The following is a 15,642-nucleotide window of genomic DNA, read 5'->3' as shown; positions in this document are numbered from 1 at the left end:
TATTGCCGTGGTAATCAAAAAGATCATTTTGTAGAATGGCTGTAGTTAAGAAATAAAGAGATCAATATGGAACAGGTTAGATTCACAAGATCTACATAAATTTGGAAGGAGGAGGAAATAGGATGAAAGGAAATAGTCACAGTTAAATGTGAAAAAAATTTTGAACCAATCTTCTGATATAGGCAAGAGCCATTCCCCAATTGAGAATGATTAAAATAATATAAGTTTTCAGATGTTTCAAAGTTATAGCCACATGAAAAAATGTTCCAGCTATTGATTGGAGAAATATAAATCAAAATAATCCAATGTACTACTTTACACCCATTAGATTGGTTAATATGTCAGAAAAGGAAAATCTTGAATAGTGGAGAGGATGTGGGAAAAACGAGACATGAATGCCTTGTTGTGGTAGAGTTGTGAACTGATTCAGTCATTCTGTAGAGCAATTTGGAACTATATCTGAACAAATTGTGGTATGTGATTCTGATGGAATACTATTGGGCTATAAGAAATGATGAGCAGAATGGGCTCAGAAAAACCTTATATGAGGCTAATGCAAAGTAAAAGGTACTATGGACAAATTAACAGCAATAACATAAGATGATCAGCTATGGACTGAGTTAACTATTCTCAGCAATACACTAATCCAAGACACCTCTTGGATATAGCTATACTTTCCCAGAGAAAAGCTATACTTTCCCAGAGAAAGAACTGATGGTGTTTGAATACAGACTGAATTATAAGAAAAGTTTTTAAATTAAAAAAAAATACAAATTAAAGTCATAAAGAAAATTTATAATTTTGTTCAACATAAATTTCACTTACCTATCATAGATAATATAGTAAACATAGTATTCACAAAATAACAACTAAGTGGTACAAGAGAAAGGGAATTGAGTACAGTATTTGGAATAAGAAAAAGCTAAATTCTAACCTCCGTGATCCTGGATAGATCATAACCTCTTTGTGCTTCAATTTTCTCATCTATAAAATGGGAAAAATTGTAGGACCTCCTACAAAGAGTTGCTGTGAGGATCAAATAAGTTAATATATATGAAGTGCTGTGTGAACTTTAAATCTCTAGCTCATTTTTGCTATTTTTGTTTAAAAAAAAAAAAGCCTTTTACATATAAATTGGGAACATCAAAATACATCAGATTTTCAATTTGCAAATTTAGGTCTCTGAATCTCTGAAGAGTACATATTCAGTACATCTTGATTCTTCATGGAAAAGAATACTATATTGTAACCAAAACAGTTTTGAGACCAAAATCTTCATTTCCTACATGTGGAAATTGAGAACTAGAGATAGTGATTTGAACCATAAGCTGAGAAAAGACAAATTTGAAAAGGATTTCTGAAGGCAGAAATAATCTTTAAGGCAAAATGATTAAAAGATAGCAATTGATAACTCAATTGCCTTTGTAAGAGTTACTTGACCTGATTTAAAAATATATTTTAATGGTATATTATTTTTCCAATTATATGTAAAGATGATTTTCAATGCTCTTTTATTTTTTTATTTTAATGGCTTTTTTATTTTTCACATATATGCAAACGTAGTTTTCAACATTCACATTTGCAAAACCTTGTATTCCAAATTTTTTTTTTCCTTCCTGCTTTCTCACATAAACAGCAAGCAATCTAGTATAGGTTGAACATGTGTGATTCTTCTATACATATCTCCATATTCATATTGTGCAAGAAAAATCAGATCAAAAGGTGAAAGAAAAAAATGAGGGGAAAAAAAACAACCAAAAAAAAAAAATGAAAATACTATGCTTTAATTAGCACAACTCTGAGATATCAGTACACAATTCTCAAATTGGCCAAGATGATAGGAAAAGATGACAAATGTTGGAGGGGATATGGGAAAACTGGGACACTGATACATTGTTGGTGAAACTATGAACAGATCCAGCCATTCTGGAGAACATTTTGGAACTATACTCAAAAAGTTATCAAAATGGTAAATATAATGCCAGCAGAATTTTTACTGGGCTTATATCTCAATGAGATATTAGAGGGGAAAGACCCATTAGTGTAAAAATGTTTGTGGCAGCCCTTTCTGTAGTGGCAAGAAACTAGAAACTGAATGGATGCCCATCAATTGGAGAATGGCTGAATAAGTTATGGTATATGAATGCTTTGGAATAATATTGTTCTGTAAGAAATGACCAACAGAGAGAGGCCTGGATAGACTTACATGAACTGATGCTGAGTGACACAAGCAGAATCAGATCATCTTACACAGCAACGAGATTATACGATGATCAATTCTCATGGATACGGCTCTCTTCAATAATGAGATGATTGAGGCCACTTCCAAAGATCTTGTGATGGAGAGAGCCATTTATATATACCCTGAGAGAGAAATGTGGGAACTGAGTGTGGATCACAACATAACATTTTCATTCTTGTTGCATTTTAGTTTTCCTTTTTTTTTCCCCCTTGTTAATCTGATTTTTCTTGTGTAGCAAGATTACTATATAAATATGTATATTGATATTGGATTTTACATATATTTTTAACATATATTGAATTGCTTACCATCTAAGGAAGGAAGTGTGGAGAAGGGGAAAATCTGGAACACAAGGTATTGTAATGGTGAATGCTGAAAAATTATCCATGCATATGTTTTGAAAATAAAAAGCTTTTATATCCCAAAGAAATACTAAAGAAGGGAAAAAAGGACCCGTATGTACCAAAATGTTTGTGGCAGCCCTTTTTGTAGTGGCCAGAAACTGGAAAATGAATGGATGCCCATCAATTGGAGAATGAATGGTTGGGTAAATTATGGTATATGAATGTTATGGAATATTATTGTTCTGTAAGAAATGACCAACAGGATGAATACAGAGAAGCTTGGAGAGACTTACACGAACTGATGCTGAGTGAAATGAGCAGAACCAGGAGATCATTATACACTTCAACGATGATAACTTATAAGGATATATTCTGATGGAAGTGGATTATCTTCAACCGAGAGATGATCTAATTCAGTTCCAATTGATCAATGATGGACAGAATCAGCTACACCCAGAAAAGGAACACTGGGAAATGAGTTTAAACTGTTTGCACTTTTTTCTTCCCAGGTTATTTTTACCTTTTGAATCCAATTCTTCCTGTGCAACAAAAAATTCAGTTCTGCACAAATATATTGTATCTAGGATATACTATAACATATTTAACATGTATGGGACTGCCTGCCATCTAGGGGAGGGGGTGGAGGAAAGGAGGGGAAAATTCGGAACAGAAGTGAGTGCAAGGGGTAATGTAAAAAATTACCCATGCATATGTACTGTCAAAAAAAAAGTTATAATTATAAAATTAATTTTTAAAAAAAGAAAATAAAAAGCTTTAATTAAAAGAAAAGAAAAGACTATACTTTGATGCACATTCGGTCTTCATAGTTCTCTCTGGACATGGGTGGCTCTTTCCATCAAGTCTATTGGAATTGCTTTGAATCGTTTCAAACAACATTGATTTTTGTAAGGTTTTGAGTTCCAATTTTTTTTTCTACCTCCCTCTTACCTCTTCCCTCCCTAAGACAGAAAACACTCTAATACATATCACACAAGTTCAACCATTTTTTAACATATGTCCATATGAAAAAAAAATTGGAAAGAGTTGAAAACCACAAGAATGAAAAAAAAAAAACAAAAAAAGGTGAAAATACTATGCTTCAATCCATATTCAGTCTCCATAATTCTTTCTCTGGATGTGGATGGTTCTTTCCATCCAAAATCTACTGGAATTCTTGATTTGATTTCTTTTAAATCACTACTACTAGGTTCTGGTCTCATTGCATCCCTCTCAATATTTCATCAACTTCATGAACACTGAAGGTACTCTTTTGGGCAAATTTGCCTTCTTCATCCTCCTCTCCCTTTTTTTTTTTTTTTGGCCATTTTTTAGTAGAAGGGGTAGCTGTAGGAAAACTATATTTGGACATAAGAGCTATGTGAAAACAAGAGACAAATTTTGCAAGAGAAAAAAAGTGAAGTACTTTGTGCTTTACCTTAGGACCTAAAAGAACTTTGTATGTCTAATACAGTCGCAGATATGTATGATATGTTTATACAATTCCCCAATGAGTTTCGTATACCAATCAGTGCTACTCCACCCTGCCACCAACACACTCAAGAGTTATGAAATCTCAATCAAAATCTCTTCCTCTATTCAATTTTGAGTTCACTAATTGTCCATCTAGACCACCAGTCCAAGATTATATTAATAAGGAACTGAAACAACATGTTAGCTAAACCAACTATTTGCCCCAACTGTATTGGGGTAAAATATTCATCTGTTTTACTCTTCCAGTCCATTTTTTTTTTTTTTTTTTGAGATGTAATTCCCACTGATACAGTCCAGTGGATTCAATTTATACAATGACATCTTCAAACAAATACATCTATCACAACTTATCCCCCTTTCCTCTAGACTCTGTAGACATTGATGGGATACTTCTCAATGTTGATGCTCTAATTTCTGTAGTCTGATTTTTCACATTTCATGTTGTTAATGCATATGAACCAGAGAATTTTAACCCTGTGATTCTGGAAGCTACTGGTCCAACCTTCACTTTTAGATGAGCAAATTGAGACCTTGGAAAAAATTAAAAACAATACCTTATGGTCACCAAGAGGTGAAACTATTACCCAAACTGATTATATGCCATATGCCATGTTCCCAAAGGTAATTAAACACTATTCCATGGAATATGATTATTTTAGGTTGTCCTGCTCTTGACAAATATTTTCAAAAAAGGCTACTATGAATATAATTACAGCTTACGTGCCAACACCCAGTGCAGAGGTAAAGAAATCAATGAAAAATTGGATAGAATCCTCTGAATTAAATCAACATGTATTCTGAAACTTGGTAATTTCATTTTAAGAGTGGGAATAGGTGAGGATACTAAGAGAAATAAGAATGAGAAAATCCAAAGACCTATAGATAACACAAAAGTATCATACCTAAGCCATTATTAATTTATTCAAGAAAAGAATCAGTAAATATATAAATATGAACACCAAGTAAAATCACCTAAAAATTGTATTTTGATAGAAAATGACTAATTACAAATATGGAAGTCATTCCCGAATCAGCAATCTATCTACAGTCAAACCTCTGAGTTGTTAAGGCAAAGATCTAAACAGCTCAAAGTTAGAACAAAAATGACAAAAGATATGGTATCAAACTAAAATAACCTAATCCTGATCTATTTGAAATTATTTATGAAAAATGGAACACAGATAAAACAAAGGAAATTGGGAGCAAGAAGCACAGTGGATAGAGGGCTTAGCCTGAAGTCTAAAAGATCTGAATTCAACCTGAAGTTCAAAGACTTAAGTCTCAGACAGTTAACTGTATACACCCTGAAAAAACTCACTTAACCTTTGCTTGTTTTCTCACCTGTAAAATAAAAATAACACCTACCTCCCAGGATTGTAATGAAGATCAAATGATGCTGCAAAGCATTCAGCACAGTTCCTCTGCATATAGCAGGTACTCTTTAAGTGCTAGCAATTATTACTACTATAGTCAATAAGTCAAGTACTGTGCTAACGGCCGATACAAAGGCAAAAGTAGTCCCTCAATTGAAGGAGCTCATTAGTATGGAAGATATTATATAAATAACCAAGTATGCACAAGATAAATGGAAGATTTCAGAAAAAGTGGCAGCAGGCGGGAGTGGTGAGTAGGTATAAGAAAAGGTCTCCTAAGGAAGGTGAGAGATGACAAGTTCCAAAGGAAGGTAGGGAAGAAATGGAAGGAATATAAAAATTGACATGGGTGAACAGTGTAGGTTTAGAAATCAGCCAATACAAAGGCAGGAGAGATAGGAGGAAGAATATCATGGACAAGGAATGCCAAGCAGATCCACATGGCTAGATTGTGAAGTTCATGGAGTTGAGTAAAGTGTAAAGTTTAGAAAAATGGGAGAGATCAGGATGTGAATGAATGAAGCATTTAATAAGAGCAGTGCTATGAAATGCTGGGGGATATAAAAAGAAAAACATGCCAGTCTCTGCTCTCAAGGCATTCACATCTTGGTTCTTTGTTTTGTTTTTTTTGCAAATAATATTTTATTTTTTCCCAATTATATGTAATGATTGTTTTCAATATTCATTTTTATAAAAATTTGAGTTCCACATTTTTCTCCTTTCCCCAATCTGACAAAGTTATTTATACATGTGCAATCATGTTAAACATATTTCCACATTAGTCATGTTGTAGGAGAAAAAAACTCAGAAAAAGAGAAAATTCACTAAAAATAAGTATGCTTCAATCTGCATTCAGGCGACATAGTTCTTCCTCTGAATGTGAATGCATTTTCCATTATGAGTCTTTCAGAATCGTCCCAGATCACTGCATTGCTGATTATCACACCACGTTGCTGTTACTGTATACAATGTTTTCCAGGTTCTGTTCATTTCATTCAGCCTCAATTTACCTAAGTCTTCTTCTCATGTTTTTCTGAGATCAGCCTGGTCACAACATTTTTTATAGGACAGTAGTATTTCATTATATTCATATATACAACTTGTTCAGCCATTCTCAATTGAGCCATCCTCTCAATTTCCAATTCTTTGCCACTACATAAAGAGGTACTAGAAATATTTTTGTACATTTCCCTTTATTTATGACCTTTTTAGAATACAGACATACTTGGCACTTATTTGCCAAATAGCAACACTAGTTTAGAATACAAACTTGTTTGCAAAATCTTGTGAATAAGAATGAAAGATTTTTTAAAAGATTGATGGAAGATGAGAAGCACTGCTTCATAAAACAGAGCAGTATAAAATAAATCTAGTTAAAACTTGGTAAGAGACCCAATTTTATTGTCATCTTGAGATCACTTAAAAATGAAAATGGAAGAATAACAGAAGAAAAGTGGAAAATATTTACACATATATTTTTATAACAAACTTTTTCACCATCAAGAGCAGCATATCCATTAGAATTGGATTCCTATATCACAATCCCAGAAGTACTAATTAATATAGAACAATGGGAAAATGGCTGGATTGGAACATGTGAAAATAGAAGAAATCTGTTTTCAAGGAAATCACAGCTCTGAGGGCAACCTAAAGGATTGAAATACAAGGTATCTGAAGCAGAGTTCAAAGAAAACAAAGATATGGAAAAAATCTGTCAAGTCTTTATTAATGCCAAATAAAGGTTACTGAGAAAATATTAACAACCTTTGATTTACATACCTATTTAACTCATCTATAAAAAGTGTTAAAGAATATGGGAGAGTATTCTTGATGAGGGTATTGGTAGGAAATAGCAGGCTTTTAAGAAGCATTCTACATGTGAACCACTACATAGAATTCCCAATCCCTCTATTTTTGTCTGCCTGCATTTTTGATTTCCTTCACAGGTTAATTGTACACTATTTCAAAGTCCAATTCTTCTTGTGCAGCAAAATAACTGTACAGATATGTATACAAATATTGTATTTAACATATACTTTAACATATTTAACATGTATTGGTCCACCTGCCATCTGGGGGAGGGAGTGGGGGGAAGGAGGGGGAAAATTGGAACAAAAGGTTTTGCAAGTGTCAATGCTGAAAAAGTATCCATGCATATATCTTGTAAATAAAAAGCTATAAAAAAAAAAACAAAAAAAAACAAAAAAAAAAAAAAAAACCACCAACAACTGGATGTTCCCAGGACTATTTGGGTTTAAAAAAAAAAAAAAAAAGCATTCCTACAGTAAATCACATCTTTACTAACAACTGATTTAAAGATAGAACAAGAGCCCACTGTGTTTATTGTTTTAAAAGCACTAATTCATATAGCAAAACAATCTTAAAGGCTCTTGTCTAACAATATCTCATATTCATACATGAAAATTATTCAAGATTTTAAAAAAGATATGCGATATTTTGTTTGATGATCCTCTGATCACAAATATCAGGCAAAAAATTAGACACAGAAAGGTAAAACAGTATTTTCCATGATCATAGTGGAGGATATAGCACAAAGGGTACATTTTAAGAGGGATTCTCTAATGGATGATAGGGTATTCCAAATGTTCTGTTCATAAATGATACTATGTTGGTTTTATCAAGTGTTGTATCATTGCAAATCCTCCAAGAATTCCATGGCATTCAAAAATAGTTTGGCTTAGCAATATGCATATGAAATGAATGAAAAATCTCAGTTACTCAGAATATGGTATATAGTTATATTATAACTATATATTATGACAATTTATAGAAGCAATTTATCAGCATACTTACCTTGGGCAGGCAATCCAACTGGACAGAATTCAACAGGTTGAGGAGAGAAGGTTAAATCATCTTTAGGAAATTACAAAGCTCTTTTAAGGGATTTCAAACTTCTCCCAGAAACAAAGGCCCATTTAAAAAATATCAATATTTTAACAAGTTGTTATATGACATGAAATGGGATACTAGCCTCATAGAATTAAATATGAGTACCACAGAGGTATTATATTACATGTTGGATGTAAGTATACTGCAGTATAAGACAAAACAAGAATTGGATTAAAAATCATCATATATGACTGCAAAATATAATCTGGTCAGAGATTTAGAATATTAGTCTACATGCTCAACTACCATTCTACGAATGTCAGGAGAAAGTAAGAATGATTCCAAAACCTTTGGTAGATTCCCTGTGAAAACTTTTAAGGGAATCCTGATGATAATCACACAGACAAATAGAAAGTTCTTCTGGAGATGCTGGAAAAAATGCCATTTAGTGAGATCATAGACTCATTTAAATGTTTGTACAAATACAAAGTGATTTTGGGAAGGGACTAGCTGATGGAGAAATAGGGGAAAGCTTCTTATATGTGGTGTCCCTTGAGCTGAGCCTAGACAGGAGCAACAAGATTCCAAGAGGCAGAGGTGAGGAAGAAAACTTCAAGATAGCCTGCAAAAGGAAATGGGATGGGAGATAAAACACTGGGATAAGGAAGAGAAAAGTTTTCCCATATGGGTTTAGTGCAGAAAATAGGATAGAAGCAGACTGTGAAAGACTTTTTAAATGCCAAACAAATAATATTTTACCAGAGAGATATTAGGAAACCAATGAATATTGTGAGCAGAGGACAGGGTCAGGCCTTTGTTTTAGGAATATTAATGCATTATCTTTAAGGATTGCAAGAGGAGAGATTCAAGGCAAGGAGACAAGATTCTGGGGATCAAGGAAGGATATGAAAGATATTTTTGGGTAGGTAGACAGTATCGCATTAATTGCTCCTGATTAGAGTTTGTGAACAAGAACACAGATAAGGTCAGAAGGGACACATATGGTCAGATATATGTAAAAATTATGATAAAATGAACACAAATTTTATATATAAAAGTAATTTTGCGCAATAGTTGATGTTCTTCTATAATTGTTCTTTGAGAAAATTCCTCAGATAATGCTCTTAAACTCTTAGATTGCAGCAGCCAGCCAAATCTGAAGTCCAATATTTCTATTAGCAGATTTGCAGAGACTTATCTTAGCTATATGATATTCTCAAATTCATCCTGCAAAATCAGAGCAAGATTCTTAGATTTAGGCACAAGCCAGATCTAGATTTGAATCCTATCTTTATTTGCTAACACCGAATGAGGGCAAATCTCTTAATCTGAGCAAATTGTCTTTTAAAATGGAATTAAGATTGTAATAGCCATCCTCACAAAACTGAGGGTCAAGAGAGAATGTAAAGAACTCTGCAAACATTAAAACTTAATGTAATTAAGTGGTGCAGTGGATAGAGCACTGGCTCAAGAATCAGAAGAACCTGAGTTCAAATCCAGCTTCAAATACTTGACACTAATGTTATCCTGGGCAAATCATTTAAACCCAAATACCTCAAAAACAAACAAAACAAAAAACAAAAAACAATCCTCAATGTAAATGTATACTTGCTATCATATTACTTGTCTTCTTAATCAGTAAGGGAGGAGCTGAAGGAAAAGAGAGAATTCAAAATTCAAAATTAAAAAAAAAAAAAAAAAAAAAAAAATCAATGCCAAAACAAATAAAATGAAATTTTTTGAAAAAGAAAAATGAATTAAGCTAAAAAACTACATAAATATGAGCTATTATATCATCCAGGGACTCTCTATTTTCTCAGGAAACAAAAGAATTTATAAAATTCTTTTTATAGAAAACTGTTTAAAAAAAAAAAAAAAAAAAGACCACACATGAGGTTTTCAAGTATCTTTTTGCAGCAGATAATCTTATTTACATTGATACAGAATCACTTTACATGTTTTAAATTAGACATTAATAGTGGCTTTATTTGAAGCAAATTAAAAATGAAATAAAGTGGAACCATTCAGAAACATTCTTCATTAACTTGCCTGACTTTTAGCATAAGTATTTCTTTTTAACACTTAGAAGCCACAATATTTAAATAAAGCTGTGGCTACTATGGAAACAGTATACTTTGCTATAGTTTAACTTAAAAACCTGAAACTTGTTAGAGTTACTATTTTAAAAAAACCAAACGAAACACTTGTACATGAAGAGACAATGATTTTTAAGAGTCAAATAATTTAAAGATACTTTTCTGATGATGCCAACAAAGTAAGGACAGTAATGCAAGAACCATGGGTGGCAAGAGTTCAGTTTGAGTGGAGCAGCTGAACTCTAACCACTTAGGGGACATGGGACTTGGTACAAACAAGGGCATTTATGTGGGCTTGAAATCTGGCTTTAAATGAAAAAACTGAAGTGGAAGGGATGACAGGTTACCCTTTGTAAGGATAACTCTATAATGATAATTATGTCTTGTAGTCAATAAATTTAACCCATAACTCCTGACCTCTTCTTAATCTTTTCAGATCATTAGATATCTTCATCACTTTATCAAAGTGCTTACTTTACAAGATGAATTGTACTCCTGGGATTCTGAAAACAATGACACACAGAAGTGGTTGTGATGAAGGGAGAAACTGAACAGCTCTTGACATACCCTTTTAGAAATAAAAGGACACTGCCAAAGGCAAGCTAAGTATAGGCTCCTAATAAAGTGAGTCTATAGGGACGGATTCACTTGGGCAATTCCTCAGGATACTTGCTAAGTGAAAAGTTAATTAGTTCACAGCCCTATGCAGCTTAAGGCTTCATTTTAAGCTGTGGGCAGACATTGTGTTTTTTCCTTTTCTTTTTTCTGTTTTTTCTGTTGTTTTTGTTTTTGTTTTTTTTTAAGTTTCATAGCTACAATTCCCACCACATCCAATTCCAAATTAAAATTTTGGCTCCATAAGAAGTATGTAATTGTTCTACTATATGCAGAATCAGAAGAATTTGGGTTACCTTCCCATGGACAGGAAATCTGCATCATCTGTTAAGATATCAAGGTCTATCTTAGAATTAAGGCATATCTTAATGAAAAGTCCATCCATTGGCAACCCTATTCTACGGGGAAATTTGTCACATGATTTTACTGTTGCTGAAGTATGTCAGAGAGCCTCTGCATGCAGCTGCTGTGCTATTGATCTGGAGTTCTTTCATTTTCCAGTCCAACAGACAAAATGATGTGTCCCTGCGACTTCCTCTATTCTAGCTTCCAGTGGACCGTTTGCCTGCATGAAAGAAGAAAATTAATAATAACATTCCACTTGGCTTAATTTCAAAATGACAGAAAATTCTCCTGTGGGTAAAATTTACTAAACACTTGCCAGATGACATGCAGGATCAGAGGAGCAGGACATTTATTCTCCAAATGGGACAGACCCCAAAAGACCCAGAACAGGTGTAGGGATTGGGTAAGACATAATAAGCATAGTAAAGGCTCCAATGGATTTGCAAAACCCTAGGATTACTAACAGTTCTCGGGATCAGTGAGCTAAAGACAGTCAAGAGGTTAGAAGTCTTGAGTTCTAAACCAAGTTCTGCCATTGATTCACTCTGTGACCCTGGGCAATTCAGTTTCCTTAACTATAGAATGGAGAGAGTATCTGTTATGAAGAATTAGATAACAGTAGTAGTACTGGTTTGAAAATGGTTTGCCAAAAACTCGTTAATGAAGTGTAATATGAACACAAAGCAATCTGCTGACATATGGCAATCACAAAGGAACCACTCAGCAGTGTAATATGGCTTTTGCTACTGTTATAACAATAGTGCAAATAAAATTTCAAGTGCCTGAGAGGCCTGAGGCCAAGTTAAAGTGAGAGAAAAGAACAACTATTAAAAGGAAGAAGGGGTAGGGAAGAAATACCTCAAGAAGTTTCCTACCTCGCCTGGGATATCAGGAACTAAACATTTTCTTAAGTTTGGAAAGGAATCCCTTCTTGTTCTCCCCAGACTCAGGCCTAGCTCTGCCTCTGGCAGAACTATCCATGGTGCTGCCACCTGGATACAAACAGCAAAAAAAGCTGTGGTAAAGGGCACATACAATGTGTTGTACCATACACCACAGATAACAGTATTAGCCTGGGAAATCAAGTTGGTAGAGTTATCTCAAGTACCATCCCAAGGAGAAAGAAACAGTTCATTCTTGGGAGAGCAAAAGACAAAAGAGCTGATATTATAAAGGATTAACCTAAGTACAACATGGATAAAAACTTTAATGCACTGGAATCTGTTTTTGGTAGATATAGGTTCATGATTATTTAGCAGAATGGAGAGATGAAAAAAATAGAGGAAAAATGCCAGGTTATCTCTGACATTGAAAATAAACATTACCTAAGATAAGAATGACTTTGTTATGACATGCTTCAACTAACCAGAAATTCAACTACATATTTAGTGTCTTGGGTGTAAAGACAATTCTCTTATATAGCACTATCCTTCGGTAAAATCTTTTTCCAATAACTCATTTCAATATGTAGAACTGACCAATATCAATGAGGTTATCTATAGAGAGCATAAGATGACAGATTCTACTAAGCTGAAAAGGTGCTAAGTAACAAGTCCTCTGATAAACTGGATTTATCTATGATCTGAAGAGTATCCATGTTAAGCTCTAAATTTCATCACCATACTAGATACAAAATGAATTTTTTGGTCCTAAAAACTTTTAAAAGCTATCTATTAAGTCAAAGAGGGTTGCATCAAAAGAGGAAGTGCCATAAAATCACAGTATCTGAAGCATATTATACAGTACTTCAAAAAAAGAAAAAAAAAGTTTTTTTTAAATCATAGCAGTTTTAAGATAGATAATTCTAGTATCACTCCCATTTTATGGATCAGAAATCCAACTTTCTTTTGGCTTTGCAACCTATACCTTATTATAACTTCTAATCCCTCCACCTCTCTCAGCTCTCTCCCAGCTCCACCTAAAATGGCAAGACTCTTCACTTTTTCCTATCTGAACCCCTGAATCAGTTAACTCCATATCGTGCTCTACATTGGAGTGCCTTGCCTATTTGTCCTATTGCCAATTATGCCTTGATAAATATATCTCAATCATGAGTTATTTTCATTATCTGTCACATCTGCTCCCATTCATGTGCTGGTGAATAGTCAGAGAAAATTGATAAAAGCATGCCAATTAGTTTCACTACAAATACGTAAACTGAGCTCACATTGCAGCAAAGCAATCTTTTACACTTGTTTACTCCTATCCCTTACCTTCCCAGCAGAAGATTTATCTCATAACTCACAAAAAAAGTTGAGCTCTTTACCAAGAGATTCTTCTTCTCTTCTCCCCCATATCTCACAATTCAAAAAACTTTCCTTCACTATATCTTTCTTTGCCTACCTCATATAAAAAAGTGACTCTCTGGTTGTGGCTCCCACTGACTGGCCAACAGTAGGCCCCAGCATGAATGTAAATAGTAGCAAATGATCTGTTTTTGGTCAGAAACCCAAAGGATCTTCCCCTCCCAAATTGACTGGATTTTTTGGACTGGGTAGAAGAGGCCATTCTTTACATCATTTCTTGCCTGGCCTTAATCAGTAAATAGGCACTGTCTCAGTCAAACTGAGATGTTTTAAAGACCAAGGTCTCCCACTGCATCCAGGGCCATCTCCCATCCTGTTCTATATCTGGCCACTGGATTCAGAAGACTCTGCAGGAGAAAGTGAGACTGGTGACTTTGAACAGCACTTTCTCACTTAAATCCAATATAATTCTGGCATTACCTTCCAGATATCATGGTCTTCTTCAAGAACAAAGAACAAACAAAAATTATGTACCAAGCACTCTGCAAGGTACAAGGGATACAAAGCAAAAATAAAAGTCTTTATCCTCAAGGAGCTTTTATTTAAGGAGACAAATATATATATATAAGTATATCTGTAAAACAAAACAAAACAAAACAAAAAACCCATACACAAGAATCAGGATATGCTAACTACAAAAGGTGACAATCAGATTTTAAAGGAGAAAAGTGGTTCTAAGTGGTAGAAAGAAGTGAGGAGGGAGTCCATGGTAGACCAATGCACAGATAAATCAAAGACATGGAGATAGCAGATGGCATGAGGACCACATGTAGCTGAACCACAAAGTTTAGGAAGAGAAATTATATATAATAAATTTGGAAAGTTATATGAGGGCCAAGTTGTGAAGGGTTTTAAAAGTCAAACTGAAAGGTCTTTAATGTTATTTTCTAGGCAAAGGAAAAGTAGATTTTGTTAAGAGTCACATGCTCACAACAGCATTTTTGGAAAAACAAGGTATTATTTTAAGGATCAAATGAAATAGTATGTAAATTGCCTCACAAATTAAAGTACAGAGAACAATGTGGCAGAGGAAAAAAAACTATGGATTTGGAATCAAGAGGATTCAGGTTCAGATTATAGTTAGTTTACTTTCTTTGGCCTAACAGACCCCCCAAACGTGAAAGGAACTGATCCAGAGTTCATTGTTCCTTCTAAATCATTTTGAACTAAGTTAGGAATTAAAATGTGGGACAAATGAGAAATAAATCTATAGAAAATTATTTTTAGTTCAAGTTTTTTTATACCTATAATTAAAATAAATGGTAAGCCTACCATTTGATACCATAAATATTCTTTTCAATGTCTTAAGTTCAAGGTTAACCACAAAATTTAAAAAAAAAAATGAATATTGCAAATTTACAAAAGAGAAGTCTGGTCCCAAATATGAAATGAGAAGATAATTTCTGCTTTCTTTCATAACATAACTATTATGGAAATGTTTTGAGTTAATAGTTTGAATAACCTATAACAAATTACTTTCCTTCTCAATGAGGGGCATGGTGGTAGAAAGGGAGAGAATCTGAAACTCTTTAAATTTTTTTTTTTACTCTTTAAGTTTTAACAACACAATGTTAAAAATTATTTTTATACCTAACTGGAGAAATAAAAGATACTAATTGAATAACAATATTCAAATACCCCAAGTAAAAAGATGTCTCCAATGTAGTTAAAAACTATCCAAGAAAGTAAAAGTTGCTGTCAAAGAAATTTAAAACAGTTTGTGTTTGTAAGGCACCCCCAAACTGTTTTTAAAACCATCTTGCCCAAAGGGCTCATCACTGTATCTCCTATCAATCTACATTCAAAATACTCCAAGTCTGCTCCATAACCTCATTTCTTCACTCACAACAGTATTAACTGGTGTAGAAGTGAATGGGTAATCTCAAGCCCTCTCAGTTCCACCAAATATCCTGACTAAAAACAGAAAGACTCACTCCTCAAGCCTTAGCTTAAACAAATCTGTCCTCTAAGCTTAAAAGA

The 15,642-nt window shown here is 33.8% G+C and overlaps 1 protein-coding gene across 2 annotated transcripts in view; it reads right to left on the bottom strand.

Moving 5' to 3' along the window:
* Positions 1-10,258: 10,258 nt before the first annotated feature.
* Positions 10,259-15,642, bottom strand: part of DNAJA3 (DnaJ heat shock protein family (Hsp40) member A3) — a 32,492-nt gene continuing 27,108 nt past the window's right edge. Inside the window, exons 11-12 of one of the 2 annotated variants that reach the window (XM_074280009.1) lie at positions 12,232-12,348; positions 11,244-11,576 (exon numbers count right to left, since the gene is read on the bottom strand). In XM_074280009.1, coding sequence (XP_074136110.1) covers positions 12,245-12,348 — 104 coding nt within the window. In that variant the 3' untranslated portion in view covers positions 11,244-11,576; positions 12,232-12,244. Of the gene's footprint in view, positions 11,577-12,231; positions 12,349-15,642 lie in introns of both variants that reach the window. The other variant, XM_074280010.1, reaches the window with a different exon arrangement.

This window comes from Sminthopsis crassicaudata, chromosome 1 (assembly GCF_048593235.1).
Source record: "Sminthopsis crassicaudata isolate SCR6 chromosome 1, ASM4859323v1, whole genome shotgun sequence".
Taxonomy (NCBI): domain Eukaryota; kingdom Metazoa; phylum Chordata; class Mammalia; order Dasyuromorphia; family Dasyuridae; genus Sminthopsis; species Sminthopsis crassicaudata.
Note: the sequence above shows the minus strand (reverse complement) of the source record. Positions and strands in the feature narration are given on the sequence as shown.